Source organism: Manihot esculenta, chromosome 12, assembly GCF_001659605.2.
Source record: "Manihot esculenta cultivar AM560-2 chromosome 12, M.esculenta_v8, whole genome shotgun sequence".
Classification (NCBI taxonomy): domain Eukaryota; kingdom Viridiplantae; phylum Streptophyta; class Magnoliopsida; order Malpighiales; family Euphorbiaceae; genus Manihot; species Manihot esculenta.
In genome coordinates this window covers 36,934,409-36,959,791 of record NC_035172.2, presented here as the reverse complement: position 1 = coordinate 36,959,791, position 25,383 = coordinate 36,934,409, and the positions used below count along the sequence as shown (strand labels likewise).

The following is a 25,383-nucleotide window of genomic DNA, read 5'->3' as shown; positions in this document are numbered from 1 at the left end:
CAATTCAAATAATCAACATCAACACCCAATTGATAGAAGGCCTTGAACTGCAAATTAGTTGAGGACTAAAAACATATATTCATAATTTAAAACTCTTTTTTTTTTATTATTGTTATTACTTAAGTAGTTGAGAAAACACAATTTGGAAGGGTGATTGGGAGTTAAAAAAGTTATATTAAAGCTTTTTCTAATATCTCATGCAACATTTAGGTTTGAGACAAATAAAGTCTTACGATTCTAATAACTTTTGGTCCTTTTCTTATTCAATATTGAAGTCTGATAAAAAAAAATAATAATAAATATGTGATTTTACATAGTCAATTGATATGTTAGTAGAAGTATAATTATTAACACCTGTATTCTAATTTACACGCATTCTAAATTTTTAGGGTTAAAGGTTGAATTGGTTTATTTTATAAAATTCAGTATATTTTTATAAAGGTAAGGGTCAAAAATTAATTAAAAAAAAAAAGTCAAGATAACTGAAAAATTATGTTTTTGGCCTAAAAAAATAAAAATAAAAAATAAAACACTTAAATTCGCATGGTTGCCTTGATTGCTATTTCCATTTAGAGTACCTCAATCAAGAAGCCATACCAGCAGCGTTTTCTGCAACATAAAACAAATAGATTTTCAAGGAAGAAAAAAGGAAAACAAAAAGCTTTGCAGGGCAAATGATTCTCTCTCTCCCCCTATCTTGCTTCCCTTACATACTACTCGAGAATGAGATATTAAGAGCTGCGCGGTTGAAACCTCTTGTCATTGACACTGTAATTGATAAGTTTCAGGTGCAAACTGCTTCCACTGCAAGTTTTTTAGTGGTGCCAGGGCACAATCCCTTGGTGAAGTTCTCTTCTGTTACTTCTACAGTACACTCATTTTTATTTAGGCAGACCTGAAATATTCAAAACAGTTCAGGACAATATAACTGCATATTGGAAAACAGAGAAAGAAAGTCCATGGTATATGCTCAAATAAATGCGGCAAAATTTGGGAGGTGGAGGGAAAGAAAGAATCACAATGACACTAAGATTAACAATTTTATTTGCTTGAAACTTTTCCTTCAAGGTACGACATGCTGGAAACTAGCGGCGCGCAAATGATCAGTTGGTCTCAAACAAAACTGAAATAACAAACTGAATTAAGAAATAATATTAACCAAGCCGAACAGTAGGGGTTAAATTGAACCAAAAATTTTAGTTCAATTCGGTTTGTTTTATTGGGTTGGACCTTTTTTCTTTTTAATTTCTATATTTTTATTCTTTTAACCTACATAAATTTCATAAACTACATACTATATTCTATAAACAAAAATGTGTTAAAAAATCAGTTGGTATAGCTTTTTCGAGTTTTCAAAACTGAAAAAACAAATTTTTTGGAAAATAATAACTGAACCACACTAATGGGGTCCATGACCGAATTAAATCAGTTCAATGTTTTGGTTATAACTGATTTTTGCTCACCTGCCAAAAACCTGCACAAAAGGACTGGAGATTCCTACAGTATCAAAAATTGTGCTAGAAGGCGTGCATGGAACTACATGTTTTTTAACTTGTGTGTATTGTGTATCTTGCTCCTTTTATAATACGTAAACTTCTCCACTGAAGATTGTTTCAGAAAATAACTACTTAGACATTAAAAAATAAGAAATTTACCTTTTCCACCACGGGAAGGGATGTGGGATCATGGCATTCTCCTTGGCTGTAGGATCCACATGCTCCAGTAGGAGATCCAAAACTAGCAAATTTTACAATAGATATGCTACTAGTTTTGGGGCACTTGAGATGGACAGAGGCCTTGGAACTGGAATTTCCATTTCCAGATTTCTGAAATGATTCAAGGTTGGCCACCGGATAATCCTCAGAAACAAGAGCACAAACACTGGAGATTTTCCGTCTCGAGAATGTAATTTTTGTTGGATCTCCACCTTTCTCCTCAAAGATCACCAGAATATTTCCAGATGGCTTGAACCAAGACCGTGGTACATGGTACCTGGTCCATACAAGAATTATATCGACAGTTTGCTTCCAATAATTCCTATTTTCTTCTATAAAAAGAATGGGTCCCACCAACAAATAAAATATCATGAAGAAAGATGTTTGGAAAGAAGTTATGGAACTACAGTCAAGCAACACTAAAAGCTCCACAATGTTATAGCGCTTGAGATCCCATCCCTTAAAGTGGGGAGCATAATTACAAAAGTATACAATGTGTATGGAAATTCAAATTTGACTTCAAATATGGTTTGACGCTGAATAAAATGGCTATGGGTAAAAAATAATTGAATTGTATAATATGATGTTTTAGAACGTTATTCAGATAAGAAAATTTATCAAATTCTAGAAACTAGAAAGGAATAGTCAATATTTCATGAACAGCTAAATAGTTAATATAGCTTCTTCAGTTATTGTAGTCTCAATGAAAATTTCACTAGTAATTCTGGTGGTTGATCGTGGATGCCCTGCTGACATCTAATTTGCTTGCCTATAAAAGGTGAGGAATGTGAATTTCTACTTCTACTTTTACACTAAAATGTTCATTTTTAGTTTACCATCTTTGTGTCGGTTGTCCACATCCAGTTCTGCATTTGTCTGGCATAAATTTGCCTCTGTAGTCGCATTCTTGAACACATTTTTCATGTATAGAACTTTTCCTGGGCCAATATCTTCCAATTTCTTCTCCATTCAACCAAGCTAGACCTTTCCCCATATGAAGCATGTCCAGTCCAATGGGTTCATCTCCTGCTGGTGGGTCCACAGCAACCTAAGGAACTCCAACATTAAACACTGAAGATGCTATTGATTGAAATTTGATAAGTTCATTACCTGGAAGGAAACAATTTGGATAGTTTTCTTCGCCAAAAGCTTACCTTATACCATGTTAATGGCTGATACTTTGGCGGTTTTGAGGATGCAACCCAATGTACTTTATCTACAGCATCAGCCTTGTATATACCTAGCTTTTCTCCTTGCAATCCAATCTGGAAAAAGCAGGAACAGAGAAAGATGTAAGGCTTTCTAAAACCGTAAGTATTGCATATGGTCCACGAAAAATCTTCACAATTTTGGTATGATACACAATTCTGCATCCCCTTATGGTCTTATAAAGCGGCTGTAGTCAACTGTAGCTTCCTGCTAAAGCAATATAATCGGACTATGGATATTATGGCTTCAATTCATTGGTCATAGCACTTGTCTGCTCACTACATTTTAAACTGAGAAGAATTGGTTATGACTAATAAGCATTAAGCTGCCTTGTTTTTAAAAGATAAAGGTTAAGTTTGTACATATTGGAGGAGAAAAACCAAGGGACACTTTAGAAGCCGTAAAATTATTTCTTCCATGCAAACTAAAACAATTAATTTTTCTTATTGAACATCAAAATATTCTTTCAGCAAATACCATTCCGAACTATCAATATGGGGACTAATTATTCTCCAATAGGTTCTCGTTCCACAGTTCCACCACTCCCTCCACAGAGGATAATAGATGATGTACAAATCCATGGTTTTATTTATTGCTATCAATAATTACAGTCCAAGTGCAAACTCAATCTCTTGCACTCCACATTTGCCCAAGAAATTCCCATAAACCAAACCTCTAATTGTCTCATTCAGCAGAATGCAATATAAGGTTTGCGACTAATTCTGTTGCATAGGTACAAAGACAACATCTGTGAACCATGAGTTTCCCCTTTTATTCCTCCCTTTCCTAAAGGTGATGATCCTCTTCCATAATGCCTAACAAGGCAAAATACTAGCCACAGCTACAAATGGCAGGACTCCAAGTCTCCTGACTTTCTCCTCTTGGCAATTATCTTCCTCTTTGAACACTTACAAAATAGTGCTATGTCGTAACATCAGAACATCTTTGATATCAATCCTCCAATTTACATGCCCTTCCATTTAGAACATAACTTGCCCCAATAGGAACCAACATGTGGTAGATATTAAAAATTAATTGGATTAGAAGGTGAGAGGATTTCTAAACTTAAAACTTCACTATAATACAATTATTATTTATCTGAATAACCCAAAGGTTTAGAAGGTGTAAGATACAAAGTGAATATGCATAAGGTATTGCTTATATATAGATTAATAACAAAATTGGACTTGGACCTAACTCATCCACAAAAGCTGGCTCAAGAGGAAGGATTAAGGGGCACACCATCCACATATCTAACCAATGTAGGATATTTAACACACTCCCGCACACCTAGGATTAACACATTGAGCATGAAATACTTATGGGGCCCAACCTCTATGAGGGAGGCTTTGATACCATGATAAAAAAAAATAGACTTGAGTCTAACTCACTGCTAGTTCAAGGGGTGAAAATTCCTCAAGTCTGCATTGGGAGAAAATTACCCACAAATCTATTCATTAAGGGATATTTAACACTGGTGAACTGAGAAAATATATATGAAATATGCACAAGGAAAGTACCTTATAAGTCCAATTGAACGTAGATAAGTCTAATGTCCCATTGTTGAACCCATCAATCTTGACACTTGTTAATCCAGCTCCAACCCATTCATAATATGGGCCAGCATTCTGAAAGCAGAGGAAAAAGCCTTTGACAACTTTAACATTGTAGCATTTGATGGAAACAGATGCAATGCAAAGCATCTATTAATGGTTTGCATTTAAGATAGCTATTAAGAAGGAGATCATCCTGATTCTAGATATATTCAATCAAGTTTTTCACAGATTAGCAACATCCAAATTCCAAGTTGTTAGGAATATTTAATTTACTGTTTGGCATGGCAAGACAAGTGAGATAAATTTGTACAACCTTTAACTATAGAAGATAAATTTTTTACTGAACTATTTGTAAAAGACTAACCTAGGAGTTTGTAACTGGACAAACTAAACTTATTTACAAAATATTTATTTAATAACTCAATAAAAAATAATTTAATTTAATAAATATTTAGGTTAAATGTTTTACTAAAAATACAATAAAATAAACTCCCAAGAGATGAAATAGACTGTTTGTAAAGGACTACTCTAGGACTTTGTAACTGGACAAACTGAACTTATTTATCTAATATTTTATTTTATAACTCAATAAAAAGAATTTAATTTAATAAATATTTAAATTACATATTTTATTAAAAATATAATCAAATAAACTCTCAAGATAATGGAATGGAGCCATTCCCATTTTCATTAACTAGAGGTCTCAAATTTCACTCAAGTACCTTTAAAACTTAGGAGAGGTCTGCTAAGTGCAAATCTAGACTAGTCAAATAAGTGGATTTTGGACATGAATGGTTTATTATATATATATATATATATGAAGAATTTTGGGAAAAAATTTTTATTCTATTCTAATTGAATTGAACTTTACAAGATTTGAGTATTTATGCACAAAAAATTAACCTAAATTGGAAATATTTATATTAAAAATAAAATCTCTTAAATCAAGCTTAATTAGAATCTCAAATATTTGAATCTTCCTAATCAAGAACCTTTATGTTAGTCAACATTCCCCCTCAAGTTGGTGCATAGATATCACACATGCCCAACTTGCAAACTGAGATATGATAGGTCTTGTTGCTGATTTTTTTGGTAAACATATAAGCTAACTGTTCATTGGAAGTCACATTATCTAACCTCAAGACAGCATTTATTAACTTCTCTTTAGTGAAGTATCGATCAATCTCTATGTGCTTCGTACGGTCATATTGAACCGAATTGTGAGCTATACTGATGACAGCTTTATTGTCACATAATGAGAGGACTTTGTCTCTCTTCAATAGTTTCAATTCCTCCAATAATCTTTGCAACCATAGAAATTCACAAACACCTTGTGCCATCACTCTATATTCTGCCTCAGCACTTGATCGAGCAACAACACTTTGCTTTTTGCTCCAAGTGACAAGGTTTCCTCCCACAAGAGTACAGTAACCACAAGTCGACCTTCTATCATCAAGGGATCCAGCCTAATCTGCATGTGTGAATGAATGTATGTGAAAATGTCCGTGTTTAGAGAACAAGAGACCTTTTTCAGGAGCAGATTTCAAGTATCGCTAAATGCGAAAAACAGCTTGTATGTGAGACTCACGAGGATCATGTATAAACTGCTCGGCCATGCCGCCAAGGCAACACAAAATAGACGAAAATATCCCCCCCCCACCTCTTTTTTTTTTGCTTTTTAAGGACGAATTGGAACTATTAACTATTTGACTGTAAATTCATGAACGATTCTTGTATTTAAATCTAAAATAGTATTTCCCTAATCCTAATAATATAAAAAAATTGATACATAACTGATCAATATTGATTCCTTTCAATAAAAAAAATTCTTCTCAATTTCAATTATAACAATTATGTATATGTAAACCCTAGAACAAAAAATTTTACACAGATATATAATCTAATATCTTATTAGTCTATGATTCTTATAGGAAAATTTCTATTCAATCTGACTACATATGCTATGTCTTGTCGAGTATGCGAAAGATAAATCAGTCTGCCTACCAACCTCTGATATCTGCCCATATCCATTGATTCACCAATCCCTGCTTGTAACTTGTAATTGCACTCAATGGGAGTTTATGCTAGTTTGCAACCTAATATACCAGTTTCCTCTAAAAAATCCAGAATGTATTTTCTCTAATAAATAAAGATTCTCTTCTTCGACTTAGCAACCTTGATTTCCAAAAAATATTACAATTTTTCTAGATCTTTAATTTCGAACTCCTAAGCTAAAAGTTTTTTCAGCCGAATCATCTCTTCAGTGTCATTCTTTGTCATTACTATGTCATCAACATAGACTATATACTATAAGAAGAGTAATTTTACCCTTGTGATATCTGATAAATAGGGTATGGTCAGCATTGCTCTCTTGATAGCAAAAAAAAATCATAACTCTACTAAATCGATCAAATCAGGCTCTTGAGTGACTATTTCAACCCATACAAAGCCTTCTTTAGCCTGCACACATTTCCCTTTATTTTTTCATGGGCAAATTCAGGAGGAATTTCCATATACACTTCCCCCTCCAAGTCTCCGTAGAGGAATGCATTTTTCACATCAAATTGTTGGATACCCAGTTAAGGTTGACAACACAAAATAGCAATACTCTAATTGAGTTCATTTTGGCAACAGAAGCAAATGTCTCTTGGTAATCCACTCCATAAGTTTGAGTGTATCCCTTAGCCACTAGTCTAGCCTTTAATCTTTCAATTGATTCATCTGCTTTGTGTTTCACAGTTAACATCCATTTGCAGCCAACAAGTTTCTTCCCAAGTGGGAGAGTGACAAAATCCCAGATCTCATTTTTTACCAGTATTTTCATTTCTTCAATTATTGCTCACTTTCATTTAGGATCTGCAAGAGCTTTTTTTCAATTCTGTGGAATAGACACAGAGAAAATAGACAAGGCAAAGGTTTTATAGAATGGAGACAAAGAATCATAAGAGAGAAAGTTAGAAATAGAGTGATTTGTGCAAGATCTAACTCTTTTTCTTTGAGCAATTGGTTTATTTAGATCATCAAAGGGCTCAAGGTTTAGGGATAACTCACCAGATGGAGAAGAAGAAGATTCATGGTGTTAAATTTGGGCCAGACCTAACTCACCCCAAAAGCTAGCTCAAGGGGGAGGAGTGCCTATGGCCCATATAAGGGGCACATTACCCCTTTCCACAACCGATGTGGGATTCAACACACCCCCTCACGCCCATAATTCTTACTGGTGCGTGGCACATTTATGGGGCACCCAACATCGGATGGGGAGGCTCTGATACCATGTTAAATTTGGGTCAGGCCTAACTCACCCCAAAAGCTAGCTCAAGGGGGAGGAGTGCCTATGGCCCATATAAGGGGCACATTACCCCTTTCCACAACCGATGTGGGATTCAACACATGGCACTGAGTAGGCTGCACAATGGCTTTTTCTGCTTCTGTTTTGTCTCTTTTTGTGTATCTCCTCAAATCTGATTTATCCAAACGCCTAATTTGGTCACTAATAGCCTCCCCTGTATAATAGTCTCCTAATCCCTAATAGTATCCCCTTATACAGTAGTCCCATCTAGAGTAAAACATTCTAGAGTTATAGAAGTAGGAATCATCTCTTCTCTCTCATTGTCCTCCCCTAAAGAGGTGATGGAACAGTACTGAAGTAAGGTTCAGTCTCTCTAAATATAACATTTATACTGACAAAGTATTTTCTAGATAGAGTGAGTATCACTTATAACCCTTTTGTGTAGGAGAGTACCCAATAAACACACATTTAATAGCCTTCGGATCAAGCTTCCCACCTGTTCTAATATGAACAAAACACGTGCATCCAAACACCTTTGGTGAAATAATATAAGTATTTTTCTGTTATAGCACCTCTAAAGGGCTTTTAAAGGCAAGAGTTTTAAGAGGCATTTTATTAATAAGATAAGCTACAACTAAGACTGCATCTCCCCAATAGGTTTTTAGAAGGTTCATGGTGAAGAGGAAATATCAAACTACTTCTAACAAGTGTCTGTTTTTTTTTAGCAACACCATTTTGGACACTAGTATAAGGACAACTAGTTTAATGCAGTATCCCATTAGACTCTAGATAAACAGAAAAACAGCCATCCATGTGCTCTATACCATTATCAATTCTCAAAACTTTTATCTTAGCATCAAATTGAGTACAAATCATCTTGTGAAAAGATTGAAAGCAAGAAACCATATCAATCTTTGCCTTTATCAAATAAACCAGAGTCATGCGAGTACAACAATCAATAAAAATAACAAACCAACGATTACCAAATAGTGAGACCGTTTGAGTAGGTCTCCAAGTTTTAGAATGGATGGTCACAAAAGGGATCGTACTCCTATTGTTATTGGAGGAATAAGAGGTTCTTGTATGCTTAGCATACTCACAAACATCATAAACTAAAGAACCACATTGAGTTTTAAAAAATAAATCAGGATAAAGTTTCTTTAAAACGATGAAGGATGGGTGTCATAACCATCAATGTCGCTGTATGATTTCTTGGTTGATATCTTGATTTCTTTCAAAAATAGCCCGAGGTAAATTCAAACTCAGATTCCCTTTCAACATAAATAAACTATTGTGTAATCTACCATTGTCAATCCTCTTCTCAGTTTGAAGGATTCTGAATAACACAATAGTTAGGAAAAAATTCAATTTTACAGTTAAGTGCTTTGGTGAGAGCATTAACAGATAAAAGATCAACAGGAAAATAAGGAACATGAAGAACAGATGATAGCTTGATATTTAGAGTATAAACAATAGAATCGATTCCAGATATAGGAGTGGAAAAACCATCTGTGATTCTGACAGTGTCTTTTGGTAGACATGGAAGATAATTAAGCCTTCAGAGGAGCCCGTCATGTCTATTTGTACCAGAATCAATAATTCATGGAGCAGAATCAAGAGACGAAACAAAAGCATTATTAGAAGTCGTTACATTATCCACACAAGTCACTGCCATTTCAAGAAAAAAATCACCCTTTTTTTATAAAAATCGGTGGAAAATTGATGTTACCGAAGAAAGAATTACTGTTCACCGAGGAAAAAAGCACAGGTCCAGCAGATCAGAAGCGCAACTTGAAGGCGAGTCTGCCGAAAAGAATCACTGCTAGAAAAAACATCGGAAAACGTCTCCCATGCCAAAAAAAGATGAACCAAGTCATGAATCCACACAGGTCAAAAGCACGACTTGAAGGCAAGTCTGCCAGAAAGGATTGTCGTCGAAAAAGACCACCATAAAACGTCACGCGCCGATGTATAGAAAAGATGCAGAATCTTGCGAGGGCGCGTGACCCCACGCACGTAACTTTTCAGCGTTGGAGCTGGACAGCTAGCCAGCAACAATTCAGCGACCCTGCTAGTGGTGGCAATAAGATGAAAAAATATTTCTAAATAGGGTAGTACCAAAAAGGTAGATCTAGGATTTTAAAAACCCTAAGAGAAAAATTAAATTTAAACCTTAAAATCAGGAAAAAAAAAAAAGCTATGATACCATGTTGAATTTTGGAAGGAATTTTTTTTACTCTATTATAATTGCATTGATCATTACAAGGTTTGAGTATTTATACAAAAGGAATCAACCTAAATTAGAAATATTTACAATAAGAATAAAATCCCTTAAATCAAGCCTAGTTAGGATCTCAAAGATTTGAATCCTCCTAATTAAAAACCTTTTATTGTTGGTCAACAATATATATATATATATATACATATATATATTATGAAATAAAATGGAAATTATTTATTAAAGTTACAAAAGATTTTGATATATTAATTACTAATTTATTAATAGTTAATATTAAAAATTATAAAAAAAAAAAAAGCGGACAGCAATAGCATCCATGCTACTTATGGTAGAGTCTAACTGCTGGGAAGTTGCATTTTTCCATCAAAAAAAATAGTCATAAGCAATTTTAAGTCATGTTTGGCTAAAAATCACCACCTTTGGTAAATACATTTTGATTCAACGCCTTTGGTATCTAAGTTTTTGAAATACCACCTTTTAGTCAAATGCCCTAAGTAGAACTAAAATCTAGTGATCAAAGTTGATAACATTATTCGAATCCAAATGATATTACTTACGATGAATAAAGTCAGAATTTGTCATTTTTGCACAGTGCAAGAACATATGACAATGGATGAAAAAAACTGACAACGATAACAATAGATGAAGGCCCTAGCAAACACAAATCCGCAACTAAGTAGGTAAACAATTAAGAGTAACTCACTTGTAAGCCAACAGTCATGCTAAGGAGAGCGATATCGTTCTTCCCTGCCCTGAGAGAAATTGACTTCTTAAATTTAAAGGGTGAATGGGTGCCATTTCCAGATGCACTACCTGAATAATTGCATATACAATAAATATGGTTATTAATATTAGCTTGTTTATACATAAATGATGAAAAGCAAGCTTGAATATCACTATCTTTAATGAAATAAAAACCAATGGAGAATCTATAAACACAAGTAATGGTATATGTTAAATTTGGACCAGGCCTAACTCACCCCAAAAGCTAGCTCAAGGAGGAGGATTGCCTATGGCTCATATAAAGGGCACATTACTCCTTTTCCCAACCGATGTGAGATTCAACAGTATCCTAATATGACAAGAATAATAAGTCCTAAATATTTTAAGCTAAAGCCATAAAGAGCTCTAGCTTATATGAGAATAACCTTGACAATTGTTAGATAAAAATTTGTATCTACATTCGTGCATTTATTATATACACTTTAATTAATTTTATGCAAATCTCAATATAAATATTTAATCTAACGGTTATTAAGTTTGTTCTGATATGAGGTCGAATTTATATTAGATGTACCCCATATCTTGGAGATTTTACATTGACTACAGGAGATTGAATGACATCACAGTGAAAGACAAATTCTCCATTCCAATTATTGATGATTTACTTGATGAGCTCCATGCACTTTAATTAATTTTATGCAAATATCAATATAAATATTTAATCTAACGGTAATTAAGTTTGTTCTGATATGAGGTTGAATTTATATTAGATGTACCCCATATCTTGGAGATTTTACATTGACTACAGGAGATTGAATGACATCACAGTGAAAGACAAATTCTCCATTCCAATTATTGATGATTTACTTGATGAGCTCCATGGTGCCACTATTTTCTCCAAGATTGATCTTAAAGCTGGCTATCATCAAATCAAGATGAGCCCACTTGATGTCCATAAAATAGCATTCAAAACTCACATGAGTCATTATGAGTTCACAATCATTCCTTTTGACTTAACCAATACACCAGCCACTTTCCAAGCACTTATGTACCATATTTTCAAGCCTTATCTTAGGAGGTTTGTCCTGGCTTTCTTTGACGACGTTCTGGTGTATAGCTCTTCCTGGGAAGAAGATTTGCAGCATCTAGAGGCTGTGTTCCAAGTCTTGCAACAGCAACAACTCTTTGCCCAGCTCTCCAAATGCTCTTTTGGCAAGACTAAGATTGATTATCTAGGACATATAATATCTAGAAAGGAAGTATCTACTGATCCAGGGAAGGTGACAGTTATGCTTAATTGGCCTATTCCAAAATCAATTAAGGAGTTGAGTTTTTTGGAATTAACAGGCTATTACAGAAAGTTTGTCCACAATTATGGACTTATTAGCAAGCTTGTCACTGATTTGTTAAAGAAGGATTCCTTTCAATGGAATAGAGTGGCTCAAGGAGCATTTCAGCAACTGAGACAAGCTATATTTAAAGCCCCTGTGTTAGCACTGTCAGAATTTAGCAAACCATTTGTAGTTGAAACTGTCGTAAGTGGAATGGGCATGGGAGTTGTGCTGCAACAAGGAGGGCACCCTATAGCCTATATCTCTAAAGCCTTTGAGCTAAGGACCAGCAGCCTGTCAGCTTATGAAAGAGAATTATTGATCATCACTTTTGCTGTATCTAAATGGAGACACTACTTGGAGCAAGGGCCCTTTTTCATTAAGATTGATCATGAAAATATTAAACACTTGTTTGAACAAAAATTGCATACAGCTTGCAATTAAAAGGGGTTTCAAAGCTATTAGACTGCAATACAAAATTCTATATAGGAAAGGGAGTGAGAAGTGAGAACAAAATTGTTGATGCTTTATCCATAATAAGCCACACTAAGGAGGGACAAATTCTGACTTTAGAGTCTTCCATTCAGCCTTTATGGATGAAACAACTCATCAATAGTTATGAGGGTGATCAATTGGCCACTGACCTTATTACTCAGCTTCCTATTGATGCACAAGCTTGTCCAGGGTATTACCTCAAGAATGGCCTCTTATACGATAAAGAGCAATTGTTTATTGGCTCTACAGGTTCCTTACGAGACCATCTGCTCAGCCTGTATCACAGTTCCTGTTTGGGGGGACATTTTGGAGTTTATGCATCCTATATTAGGCCCAGAAGGCACTTCTTCTGACCTGGCATGTTAAGAAGTATGATGGAGTGAATTAAATGATGTGATACTTGTGCAAGATGTAAGATAGAACACTGTGCTTCCCCTAGTTTACTTCAGCCTTTACCTATTCCATCCCAAGCCTGGCATCTGATCACTATGGATTTTATAGAGCAACTTCCCACAACAAAGGGCAAAGATACTATTCTGGTAGTGATATATAAATTCAGTAAGAATGCTCATTTCAGTGCTTTGAAGCATCCACTCTTTGCTTCAGTAATTGCTCAAGTATTTTTGGACAATATATTCAAACTTCATGGGCTGCCAACTTCTATTATAACTGATAGGGACAAAATTTTTACAAGCCTATTTTGGAAGGAATTATTCAGGAAGCTAGGAACTATTTTAGCCTATGGTTCAGCTTATCATCCACAAACAGATAGGCAAATTAAGAATCTAAATCAAAGTTTGGAAGGATACTTAAGGTGCCTCAGTTATCAACAGCCTCACTCTTGGGCAAAATGGCTTCCTTTAGCAAAATGGTGGTACAATACCGGCCATCATTCTGCCTTGAAGATGTCTCCCTTTGAAGCCATTTATGGTTATAAACCTTGCCTCCCTTCCTCTCCTTCAACTACAAGATGTGTTTGTTGAAGGTGTTTTTATATTTTTGCAATCAAGGCAACACATGTCTCAACTTATTAGAGACAATTTGTTGAAGGCACAGAACAGAATGAAGCAATATGCCAATAGGAAGAGGTCTGACAGAGAATTTCAAGTAGGAGATTGGGTTTATTTGAAGTTATAGCCCTATAGACAGACTTCCTTGGCTTTTCGAAAGGCATTAAAGTTGACAACTAGGTACTATGGGCCTTATCAAGTGCTAAAAACGGGCCAATAGCCTATAAACTTCTTTTACCCTCTACGGACACTATTCACCCTGTATTTCATGTTTCTCTTTCGAAGAAGAGAGTTGGGGATAGGGAGACTATTATTCATGAGTTACCTACTTTTCATCTGAAGTTGTTATAAAGCGAAACAGGGTGCTTAAGAAAAGAGTCATAACTAGGGATGAGGAGCAAGTTGTCCAAGGGCTCATTCAGTGGTCTTCACTTTCAGTGGAAGAAGCTACTTGGGAAGATCAATCTTTTGGCCCAATTTCCTCACTTTATGGCTTCTTGGGGACAAGAAGGCCCTCATAGAGGGGTGTATTGTCACGTAATATAGAAGGAAGAAGAGAGGAAGTGATAGAACAGAGTGGAGGAAAAAATGTGATTTGAGTTTTGAAGGGAAACAGGCCTTGGTAGCTTAGATGTTGAGAGGTTGTTACAAGTTTGTTACAGTTGCAGCTGTATAAATACTGGCTGGAGACATTCCTTCAACACTTGAAGAATGAAATCAATAATTCTTCCCTCTACAATTCTAGTTCTCTTTCTCATCTAATTCTATTTCTCTATCTCATCTCCTATTCTCTTTCTCACCCAATCTATTTCTTATTCATCTTCTACAATTCTCTGTTCCTTCTCTGTAATTTGTTACAGCTTGTTGGACAAATTTATATCCTATCAACAGGTTAAAAAATGCTCAACCACAAGCATAGAAAGTACACCCATATAATATCATCAAGGAACCTACAACTACGTTACATAGCAGATTCTTAAGGCATCAAAACTGAAGAAGAATGAAGAGAAGGATAGCAGAAGGTAGAAACAAAACAGAACTGAGGGATAGTATCGAGAAAGAAGAAGAAAGAGAGGGGGAAAGAATTGAAGAGAGAGAAAAGTAATTGTTGTATTAAATTCACCAGATTGATGTATCACTTACAATCTGCATGGCACAATTCCATGTCATCTTCTATTGGTATGTAACTAACTAATGCACAACTAACTATGATCCTCAGTCATAACAAACTATTATCACATTATACCACAATCAACAAGCTTTATGCATAAAAGTAACATAAAAAGTCGCAACAGAAATAAATGGTAATTGCTGATTGACATTTTGACCCCTTCTACAAAAGCTAAATCACAATAAAAGAAAACTTATGCTAAAACAACTGTACAGAAAGAAAAAGTTAATAACCTTGAAGTTTCTGATTCACAAAAGCATGAAGAGCATGACCCTTTGACTCAATCAGAAGAATTGGCCAGCTTCCCTTCTTCAAGAACTCTTCACGTTCGCTGACATAAATACTGTCATTGAAGGGTATTATTAGTTTCAAAGTTAGATTTAGATTACAAGTTTACAACAGAACCTCTTATATATGTAGTATTCATTTACACTGTGATAATTACATTCATACAGGAAGATTCCACTAGTGTGGATAAAAACCTGCTATGAAATCCAAAGCATAATCTTCAAAGACTCCACCTTGAAGTTCTAATGGATTGGCATGAAAGGCAGCCACAAATAAAGTAATTGAGTAAACCAGAACCTTTTTGTTGTTCATTCTTTTCCGCTCAAATAACATTTGAATGATTAAAACGCATGCTAAATTAGAATAATCAGTCCATATGTAATTGTCCATGCTTACAATTCTATGCTGTTGCTTATTAGTTTTCTATGGAACAGGACAAACCTTGTTGTATACCAGAGGTAGTCAGTGGTATCTTGTGTGGTATTGATGTGATCCACAAAACCCTTCTTAACAAAGTCTGGATTTCCCCAAATCCCAGCATTCTCCACAAATGATTCCCACTTAAGAGCCTTCAAGACTTTATCTGATGGCCTCATATCCTCAGGTACCATTTCAACTACAGATGTCTGGGAACTCACCTGTTGACATATTATGTGCAAGTGCAAATCCAAACTCAAAAAAAGAAATAACAAGGTGAGGTAGGGGTCAAATCTGCTTATTGCAACACAATATGTTAATCATATTTGCTACCATGAAATTGTCAGTTGATGTCTGTATGATGATAGGAAATGTTGTTGATCTTCTATTTGATGATTTTTTTTTTTTCTTTATACTTCGCATTTGGTCATTGATGGCCAGAGTTCTGAAAGTTTTCTTTTAGCTGTTGAATTCATTTTCATCGTCCTTTTAGTAAACAAAATATGTAACTAATAAAATGCACAGATACCAACAGGGGACTTGCTTTCAGCATCTCATCCTTTCCATAAAAACTGACATCTATGCATTTCAGATAACAAATTTGCACTGATAGTCAAGTCTGATTTCAGTTTTCAGTTGAAGCATCATATGTATCATTGTTACACATGTAGAACCAAGAAGCAACCAGAAGTGGTCATGAGAAACACGGCACTAAATACTACAATTTACTGCTTTATGTAAAAATTCCTCAAGATGTTCACGACTGCTGATTCTTAAGATGAAAACCTTCAAGATCAAATTATTTAAAGGCCTTCCACCCTCGTGAGAGAACACCAGATATGATGTAGATCATGTGTAAAGAGGTCCTAGATCAGGCTGATTGGTAGAAGCAGAAATGATAGTGCATAAACTGTAAGTTCCTACCCTAATTTTAAACAATCATTATGCCAAATCAGATGGCATTTCAAGTATCAATGAAAAGTTTACTCAAAGGACCCCTTGAATATGGTACACATGGTTTAAGTCATTTCCAAAGTAAACAATATTTTCGCACATTTAGGTTGTGCTTTTTCAGCTTCTGTACATTCTATTCCACCTATTTTGAAAAATAAAAAGTATTTCAATCTTTTGTCCCATTTTCAGTTTGTAGTTGTGTAGTTTTGATTATTTTCTCATCAATTTAATATCTCAGGTGCCCTTGGAATCAGAGAGATGCCAATATACCATCGCCACTATGGCCTTCATTATTGAACAAACAAATTTCTAGAGTTTTTATTCGAAGTTTGATCTTACTTTTGAAAGGTTGAGCTGTGTTCTATTCCTTATCACTACCTATTGTGTTAATATGCAACATTAATATTTGAATTTTCCTACCTAGGCCAAGACTATATCTTCAGATATATGCCAAAGTAATGATTTTGGAGGATTTTAAATTTTATTTTACAATTTTGTCGCATACAGTTTTTTGAGTTTGATTCAATATGTCGCAGTGGCAATGGTTCAGACTATTTGGCCTGGCCTAGCCAAACAACTACTGAAAATAACTTTATATGACAATGGAATTAGTGATTGGATGTTTTATCAGAATGCTGACATTTGTAAATATGAGTTACCTTTGCAGTATTGAATACTACATTCTTGCAATCAGGCAGAATGCTAACTGACCAAGCAGGCAGGTGATATGACATATTCCGAAATTCAACAATCTTCTCATTCTTTTCATCTGTGTTAGCAAGGAAGGCAACGCATGCTCCTGATGCATCAGCAAAGACATCAGCCTACAATAAGTGATCATCAGCAATCAATTTTCATACTTAGATTTAGGCACTTCAAACATTACAGACCTAAAATTGCACAACTATCACAATAGAAAATATGAGTACTGCATTACATTTACAATTCATAATTGATAGAAGTACCACAACGAAGAGCCGCTCACATCAATACAAACGACTATCCAAATGCAAAGCCAAATGACAAATAGATTGTTCCGAATTCCAGTTATGGAGGCCGTCAGTAGACAGCCCTCTTGTTGTCATGTCCGTGATATCAAACACAAAATTCATAAGAAAGTAAGAAGAAACACCAAAAAGTAGTTTTAATGCATAGCCAGTCTCAGCAAATGCCCCCAATTTCCCTATCACTCCATGAGATGATCAAGTAAAGCTGGAATGATTGACAAAGAAATTTTCAAGATAGGTCCCAGACTTCCTCTTTCTCACTCTCCCACTTACTGTTTCCACTGAGGCAAATGTATCTACCATCATCACCATATAGCCATCCATTGTCCTTTAAATTGGCAGTTTATATCAGACCTTTCAATTTAAGAAAATGCATTTTCAATATCACTCATAATTTGAACAATCAAGAAGACGACTTATGTGCTTGCCTTTTTCATCAAATCAACATTAGAGATGCTTCAAGATTAGTATGACCATGTCAAAAAAAAATAGCAATAGCCTTTAGCCAGCTTGTCATGAGAAGAGGTGGCAATTGGTTATCTTTTCCAAGGCCCTACCAATTCAACAATGCTTCCAGTCCTTTCGTCTAAACAAATGGATAAAAAAAGGCTATATATGTGTGATAAGTACATCATTACATTGTTGACCACAAATTTTTTAGGATTTTTCTAATATAATTGTACATGAAGATTAGAGAACAGCGAGTATGGAAACAACAAAATACTAAGTACTGTGGACAAAGTAATTTCAAAGTAATCTAAGTTCACATGTGTATGCAGTATGGACACCAAAAGCTAGAAACCCCAAATAATTTGAACATAATGAACCATCTTCTAGCATGGAAGAACACTTCAAAATACAAAGAGGAAATAAAACATTTTTTTCAATTAAACAGTTCAAAAGTCAAACATAAGACAAACTTCACCTCTTGGGAAGGACCCAGTGACAGATTAACTGGGTTACTGTTCAGCATCGTATGCTCACATAATTTTATAGCCCTATGGAGTTCCCTAAGGTGTGCCCATTTTGGAAGCCTAGGTAACCCTGTTAACCACATGAGAACTCATCAAGTTATGCACCATGCATTCATAATAACATGCACTCAGTTTTCATTTTACTTATTCATGATTTGGAAAGGCAAAAATAAGAATTAACTATGTGCACATTCATCAATGGTGCAATATAATACTTATCAATTTATGCACCATGTGTGAATCAGTGAATCATACATCAGAAAAGAGGCTCACCTGCCATGTTATACTCTTAGACAGTGGGTTTATATAATTAGAATGACAAATTATATTTGCTCACCATATTCATCTATTGGTGCCTCGTAGTCATAACTTGTTGTAATGAATGGTCCGCCTGAAGTGCGACCGAAATTTGTTCCACCATGATACTAGAGAAAAGGCATAGTGATAAAATTATAATATTAGTGATGTAGAACTAACTTTAAGTGAAGATCAAAATTCAAATGTGGTATGTGCAAAAATGAGAACATGACAGAAAAATAAAATTCATGAGATAGAAGATTAACTGATTTACCATGTAATAATTTTGTACACTGCCACCTTTCTGGAAGAAACGAGCAACAGAAAAAGCAATATCTTCAGGTGGCCTGTGAGGATTAGGGGCCCCAAATGTCTGAAACCTGGAAAAGTGAAAACACTGATTATACCGAGTAAAGAGAAATTACACATGCTGTATAAATTTAATAAGTGCATTCAGTAGTCTATTGATAGAACACAATGGAAATAACTATGGTAAAAATTCAAACATCTACCACAGAGAACAAATGGAAAGCCACAACATAAATGGTATCAAGTTATCAACTGAATTTCTTATTTTGCAAGATTCTGTTGAATGAAATTCACAAAATATAACTTAAGTAAGCATAAACCGGTACAAGTTTTCAGCTTGTCATGACATCAGTGGTTTTTTTATCTTTTTCATGCGAATGAATAATCCCTCCAACACACCCCCCCCCCCCCCGCGGCCTCCTTTCCCTTTCCAAAAGAAGAATTTATTAGAAAGAAAAGACAGTATAAAACAACTTAGAATTTTCTTAGGCTTCCAGCATAACAATTTAATTAATATAATGTATTAATTTTAAAGTTCATTAAAAAATATTTCATAAAAAAACAAAAGAAAAAAACATAATTTAAAAAAAAATTGCTGGGGTTTGAACTTTGAACCCCAGCAGCAAGGTTACAAAGAATATTAAAAGTGCCAATAGAACTTGTCAATTTGAAAATAAATGACTAGATGTATGTGTAAAAAGAAAAGATGGAATAATCCTAATGACAGATGCTGAACAGGAGTTGAACATGGAAACCACAGATCAGTGCTTTCCACCACAATGTAAATGTTTCTCCAATGGATAACTTAAATGTAGAAAATTTGAAATTTTGATTTTTAATTCCCTAATCTCTAGTTGGAGACTTGTACAAGTAAAATAAATTATATGTTGTAGTTTTCTTAGAATAATTTTCTGGAAAAGATGACTTGTTTCCCACAACTAAACAAGTCCTTAGCATTCCTCTCCAGCCAAAGGCACCAAACTGGTAGAAATATAGAGAACAACATCATAACCTCTAAGCCTTCTTTCCTCTTACCTTGTACTGCCTATTATCTCTCTCACCTCGATGGTAAACCCACCATCCTAAAAAATTTTTCCAAATACCACGCAAACAAACAATCTTAAAACACCAAGGAGACATTTATCCATGCAGAAAATTTTGGTAAAAGAAGGATGAAGAATGCATTTCCATTAGCTGAAGTAAATAAAATAAGTTTTAAGTAAACAAAAGGGGCAAAATTGCTAAATACCTACCATGCACACATATACCAAAGAAGCAAAGCACCACCTTACAAGGCAAATTCATGTTTTTGCATGATAAAAAAATTCTAGTGAACTTGAAGGAATTTCAAGTTGAGAAGAGAGATATTAGCATACATCTTACATCTTTAATTTTTAAGCTAAAGTATGCCATTTCATACATGTCATATGGAATACTTTTTGCGTTATTCTCACAAGACATAAATGCGACTGGTTTCATTTGAGCTAAAGCATAAGAATGACTGATCGATAAAGTTAATAAAATTTCAAGAGCTAATTCAGACAGGATACAACAAAATAGAGACCAGAGGATGAGTACAAATTACCATCCAGGCCAATTCTCAGTCCAAATTTTAGGCTTGTCCGGAAAAATAGGTTTAAATTGATCGCAGTAGAAGGAATTACAAGTATTTATCTGCACCAAAATGGAAAACAACAAAAAGTGAGGGAAAAAAAGGGAGGTCATGCTTAGAGTTTAGTTTTTCTAAAAAAGAAAAGGTGATATCAAGATCAAGTGTTTCATCATCCTTACAAGTATATACTGGTGTAATTAACTATAACAGAATAGTTATCTAATAATTAGATGCATGGTAGATGTAATTGGAAATGTTTAAAACAAAACCTAAAAAAGGCCAAGTGCCATGCTCCAGGTAAATTATTTGCCATTACTATTATTATGCAAGCACAGGAGGGTAAAACTTTTTTATAACTTGAAGCATAAGGTATCCTGGGCTTCTGCATCACATTATGTCAAGGGAGACACTAACTCAATAGTCAATACACTCAGCCTAATGCAACAAACTGAAGAAATTGTTTTTGCTAAAGAATCTTGAATATGAAAAATGTCAGCACTCCCATATACATAAATATATTTATATTGTTGTGCACTATTATATTATATAACATAGGGAATTTATGTACTCATACCACAATATCTGGAGCATCAAACTGCTGGCACATTATCCAAGGCACACCAGCATTTAGAGAAACAGCCATTTCAGCTGCCCACATGGCATACCGCTTCCCTCCTTCTCCATAAAAGCTTTCATAGAATCCATATTCATTTTCAACCTGCAATTGCCGCATAAGCTATGCTTACTTTCACTGCAGAATGAAGCTTTTTATTGATAATCACTGCGTACAAGCAACACCTATAGTCTAGAGGTTATAAATAAATACATACATATATATATCATGGTTGTTCACACTACAAATTTCTTCAACACACTTCATTCTACCTTTTTGTTTGATCAATTTTTTTTTTATTGCAGACACTTCCTTTTCCAGTAAAATTCTTTTGATATGTTAAATGGAGTACATGTAAAAATTTCAGAGCATGAACAACCACGTCCAATTAATTAGTAAATATTTCAAATCTGTCCTTTTCACTTTTGCATTAAAAGTTTATGTATATGTTATGTAATTAAAATAGACAAAGGGGGGATCCTATGGAAAACCCAGGTTACGTTGCTTATCTAAGGAAAAAAAGCAGTATACAGGAACAAAAGAAAAAATATAAAGAAAATGGGGGAAAAAAAAGAAGAAAAAAGATAAGCACAATTCATCATTAGGCCCAAAAATGTTGTTACGTATTATAAAGAAAAATGTTAAAAGGAAAAGACAAGAGAGAAAAGTAGAAAGTTATTAGTTGTTCTAACAATTCTTGCTGGCGGCTTGTTTTATGATTGTCAGAATATACCTCTAAGGTTGTTATGTGCAGAGAGGTTATATGTATCTAGCCTATCTCAGCAAAGGGATGCATGAATGATAATCAAATTCAAATTTCTCTCTGTCATTCTCTCTCTCTCTCTCTCTCTATTTCTGTTCTATTATTCTCCAAGCCCAATCCACACTCTATTTCCTTCCTCAGCCACTCTCAGCTTCTCAGTAGCAGAATTAGGGCTGTGAAAAGCTCTTACCAGGCCTAAAATAAGCATGGTACAAAGTTAAAAGCACTTTTAAAATTTGGGACCTTGTTTACCTAAAGAAAACAGTGAAGAGTTCCTCTCATCTTTCCAAAAAACACAGACACAGGCCAATGAAAAAAAAAAACATATTCATCAGCATAAGTTTAGAACAAGGGAAAACTTGTTTTCACTTTTAAAAAAGAAAAAATAAGGATTTTATTATGTTTAAACATCAAATTATGGTTAACTTTCCATGTGGAAAATGTTTCCCAAAATTGTTTCATTTTTCCATACGTAAATTTTAAGAAAGAAAAAATAAGGATTTTATTATGTTTAAACACAAAATTATGGTTAACTTTCCATGTGGAAAATGTTTCCCAAAATTGTTTCATTTTTCCATAAGTAAATAGGCCCTAGATAGTTTAAGCCCTTCTCCAGAACAAAAATATTCAAGATGTTGCCATCATCTAAAGAAAAAGCAGAAATCCTCGGCAAGATGAGTTTGTGATGGCTTCTACCAATAATGTCATATAGTTATTAGGTCGGTTAACTCTATCAAGGAAAACTTCAAAAATTCAAGTCTCAAAAGTTACATGTGTCCATTGTCCATACAGAAAACCAAAAAGTTGAAATCATAGTAGCAAAAACAAAATAATAGAATGTTGCTCGAACTTGATGAATGCTGATACCTAAGGAACTGAATTCACGGTAAAAGATTAACCACAGGGACTACTGTCTACTGTTATACTTGCCTGAGTCAAGATGATGGGACCTCCCTGCCACGCAAAAAGCTTCTCTTGCTTCATTAGGTTCACTATGTAAGTCATGAATTTCTGCATGTGATACTGAACACAATCCAACAGGCAATTAAATCATCAGAGGCAACCACATTTCCTTCCAGATGTATTAAAATATTTTTCTGCGATAAGGAAATTAGAGAGCTAAAGATCCTGTTCAATACCTTGAAGTTATAATTATCAGTTCGAAAGACGGTGTCAGGAACATAATGCAACCAAACAGGTACTCCCCTTCATTCACATAACATAATTAAATATAAAGGAAGTGCAATAAAAGAAAATTAAATATGAAAATAAGAAATTAGAGAAGTTTGTATAAGATGAGAGAACTTAGAATCCAGCATTCACAAAAAATCAGTACCCAAAATTCCATTCTGCAGCAACAAATGGGCCAATGCGAAGAATTAAATACAACCCGGCCTGCTGAACAATCTTCGCAAACTTGACCAGATCGAACCTTTTCTCGAAATAGTACTGTCATTTTCCAAGAGAAACCAAAGAGCTAAGTACAAATAGTCAACAAAAACTACAGAGATAACATTAGAGCAGTTTTTACTAAAATTACACTCACATTGGAGACGGAAGGTTCATGACCGTTCCAGAACACATATGTTTCGATCACATCCACCCCTCCTTCTTTTGCAGTTTGCACCAGCTCCGGCCACATCTACCAGGTACCACATAACATTCACACAAGATATAAACCCAAATGGAGTGGAAAGAGATGTCAGTGATTAATTCAGAACATGGAGTACAGTTGAGATTTTCAATTTTTGTGGTCATCATATAATAGCGAACGAAAAGGAGAAAAAAAAAAAAAACAAAATGCCAATATCGCAATTTCTCCACCTTCCCTCTATTTCACAGCAGCCAATATAGAGAAAAAAGCTCACATAAATAGTATAGAAAAGGAACTAACCCCAGGGACGCTACGAGGATAATGAATGGCAGCAGAGATGAGAAGCTTTCGCTGGCCATCGATGATGAGAGAGCGAGAATCATAAGTGACATTTCCTCCAAAACACAATGTGAAGGACAAAAAGAAGAATAACAGTGGTAGTATAAGCAGAGAGAAGCAAGTGGGAAGTGCTGAAGAGAGATTCTTCATTTTCCTATGGAAGGAAAATAAAGAAGTGAAGGGATCTGAGGTGCGGTCTCTATAGACAGAGGTTCATGTGAGGCGAGATGCAGAGCATGGATTGGACAGTGCAGTGAAGTTGAGTGAGGTTTTATAGACAATGAGCTAAGGAGAGAGGGAAAATAGGAAGAAGAGAAATGAGCATTGGGCAATTTTCCAATCTACAAAAGTCGGAGATCTGTAATTTGCAAACGTCATTGACTCCACATATATCCATTCGCGCAGGGTTTTATGGAGAGACGTAAAGCGGTGGGGTTTTACAGGTTGGAAATTATATTACATGGAAACCGCAACTGCTCTATTCCAAAATACTTATTTTGGATCAGTTTATTATAAATGAATTAAGATATTTCAAAGTATAAAAAAATAATTTTTTAATAAAAGAAATAAATAACGTTTATTTATTTATATTTTAAAAATAATTTAATTATTATATTTACATGATAACAATTGTATAAAAAAATTCCATTTAAAAAAAATAATTGTATAAAATAATTATTCTTAAAATATTTATAAAGTTACAAATAAAAATGACATTTATAAATTTAGTATAGTGTTAAATGAATTTTACTTTTTTAATTTTTAATTTTTATTAAAAAAATTATAAATAAAAATGATATGAAAATAAAAAATAAAAAAAAAGATGATATACTTTCTCTTTAATTGAGAGGAAGTTAACAAGAAATTATTATTGTGCATCTACTCAAACGAAAATATAAAGGGAATAATAAGTTGAGAATATTCTTTCTTTTTCTTTTTTTTTTTAATTTTTTCCTTTTCGCTATAAAATTCTAAACAGGATGTTAGATTTAATTTGTATATTTATTACACATAGTTTAATTATTTTTTACAAAGAAAATCCTCTTTTATTTTCCACTTCAAAAATTATAAAAGCTAATCTCCCGATTATGTAAATATTTCATAAAGTGGCATATCCATTTGGTTTTATCTTTGGTACGTGATGTCAAGAAACAACTACTTAGACTTGGAAAACAAGTGGGCCATATATAGCTTTCATTTTATAAACAAGAGTATTTTAAAAATATCAATTTTTTTACTAAATTACTCTTACATCCCTAAATTTTATCAAATTAAAAAAAATTATAAAAATAATATTTTTCAATTTAATAAAGTTAAAATATAAGAATTAGATTATTTTATTTTTAAAATTTAATAGATATAAATGTTAATTTTAACAAGATTTAAAAATGAAAATTACTATTTATTTAAGGAATTATGCTATAATTAATGTAAAATTAAATAAAATGAACTTCAATTTAATAAAATATATATATGTA

At 34.1% G+C, this 25,383-nt stretch overlaps 1 protein-coding gene across 3 annotated transcripts; it reads right to left on the bottom strand.

The window, feature by feature from the left end:
* Positions 1-479: 479 nt before the first annotated feature.
* LOC110628298 (beta-galactosidase 10) lies at positions 480-24,300 on the bottom strand. 3 transcript variants are annotated; one of them, XM_043948729.1, is made up of 19 exons: positions 23,867-24,298; positions 23,519-23,614; positions 23,309-23,421; positions 23,112-23,178; positions 22,903-22,995; positions 21,171-21,314; positions 20,570-20,658; positions 18,950-19,055; positions 18,716-18,803; positions 18,330-18,448; positions 17,057-17,221; positions 15,468-15,664; positions 14,972-15,081; positions 10,712-10,821; positions 4,445-4,552; positions 2,870-2,980; positions 2,552-2,763; positions 1,656-1,992; positions 480-895 (listed from the first exon to the last, which is right to left on the bottom strand). In XM_043948729.1, the coding sequence occupies exons 1-19, from the start codon at positions 24,053-24,055 to the stop codon at positions 785-787; spliced, it is 2,565 nt and encodes an 854-aa protein (XP_043804664.1). In that variant the 5' UTR covers positions 24,056-24,298; the 3' UTR covers positions 480-784. The 3 variants fall into 3 exon arrangements, with proteins under 3 accessions (XP_043804664.1, XP_043804665.1, XP_043804666.1); XM_043948730.1 differs by lacking the exon at positions 4,445-4,552 and having other exon boundaries at positions 23,867-24,300; XM_043948731.1 differs by lacking the exons at positions 10,712-10,821; positions 14,972-15,081; positions 15,468-15,664.
* Between the last annotated feature and the right edge of the window lie 1,083 nt (positions 24,301-25,383).

Excerpts from the sequence above, each read along its gene's own strand:
- LOC110628298 (XM_043948729.1), bottom strand. The coding sequence starts at position 24,055 with ATGAAGAATCTCTCTTCAGCACTTCCCACTTGCTTCTCTCTGCTTATA. Across the intron at positions 23,615-23,866 it reads ATCCTCGTAGCGTCCCTGGG|ATGTGGCCGGAGCTGGTGCA; the intron begins GTTAGTTCCTTT and ends GGTACCTGGTAG. Across the intron at positions 19,056-20,569 it reads ACTGAGAATTGGCCTGGATG|GTTTCAGACATTTGGGGCCC; the intron begins GTAATTTGTACT and ends TCACTTTTCCAG.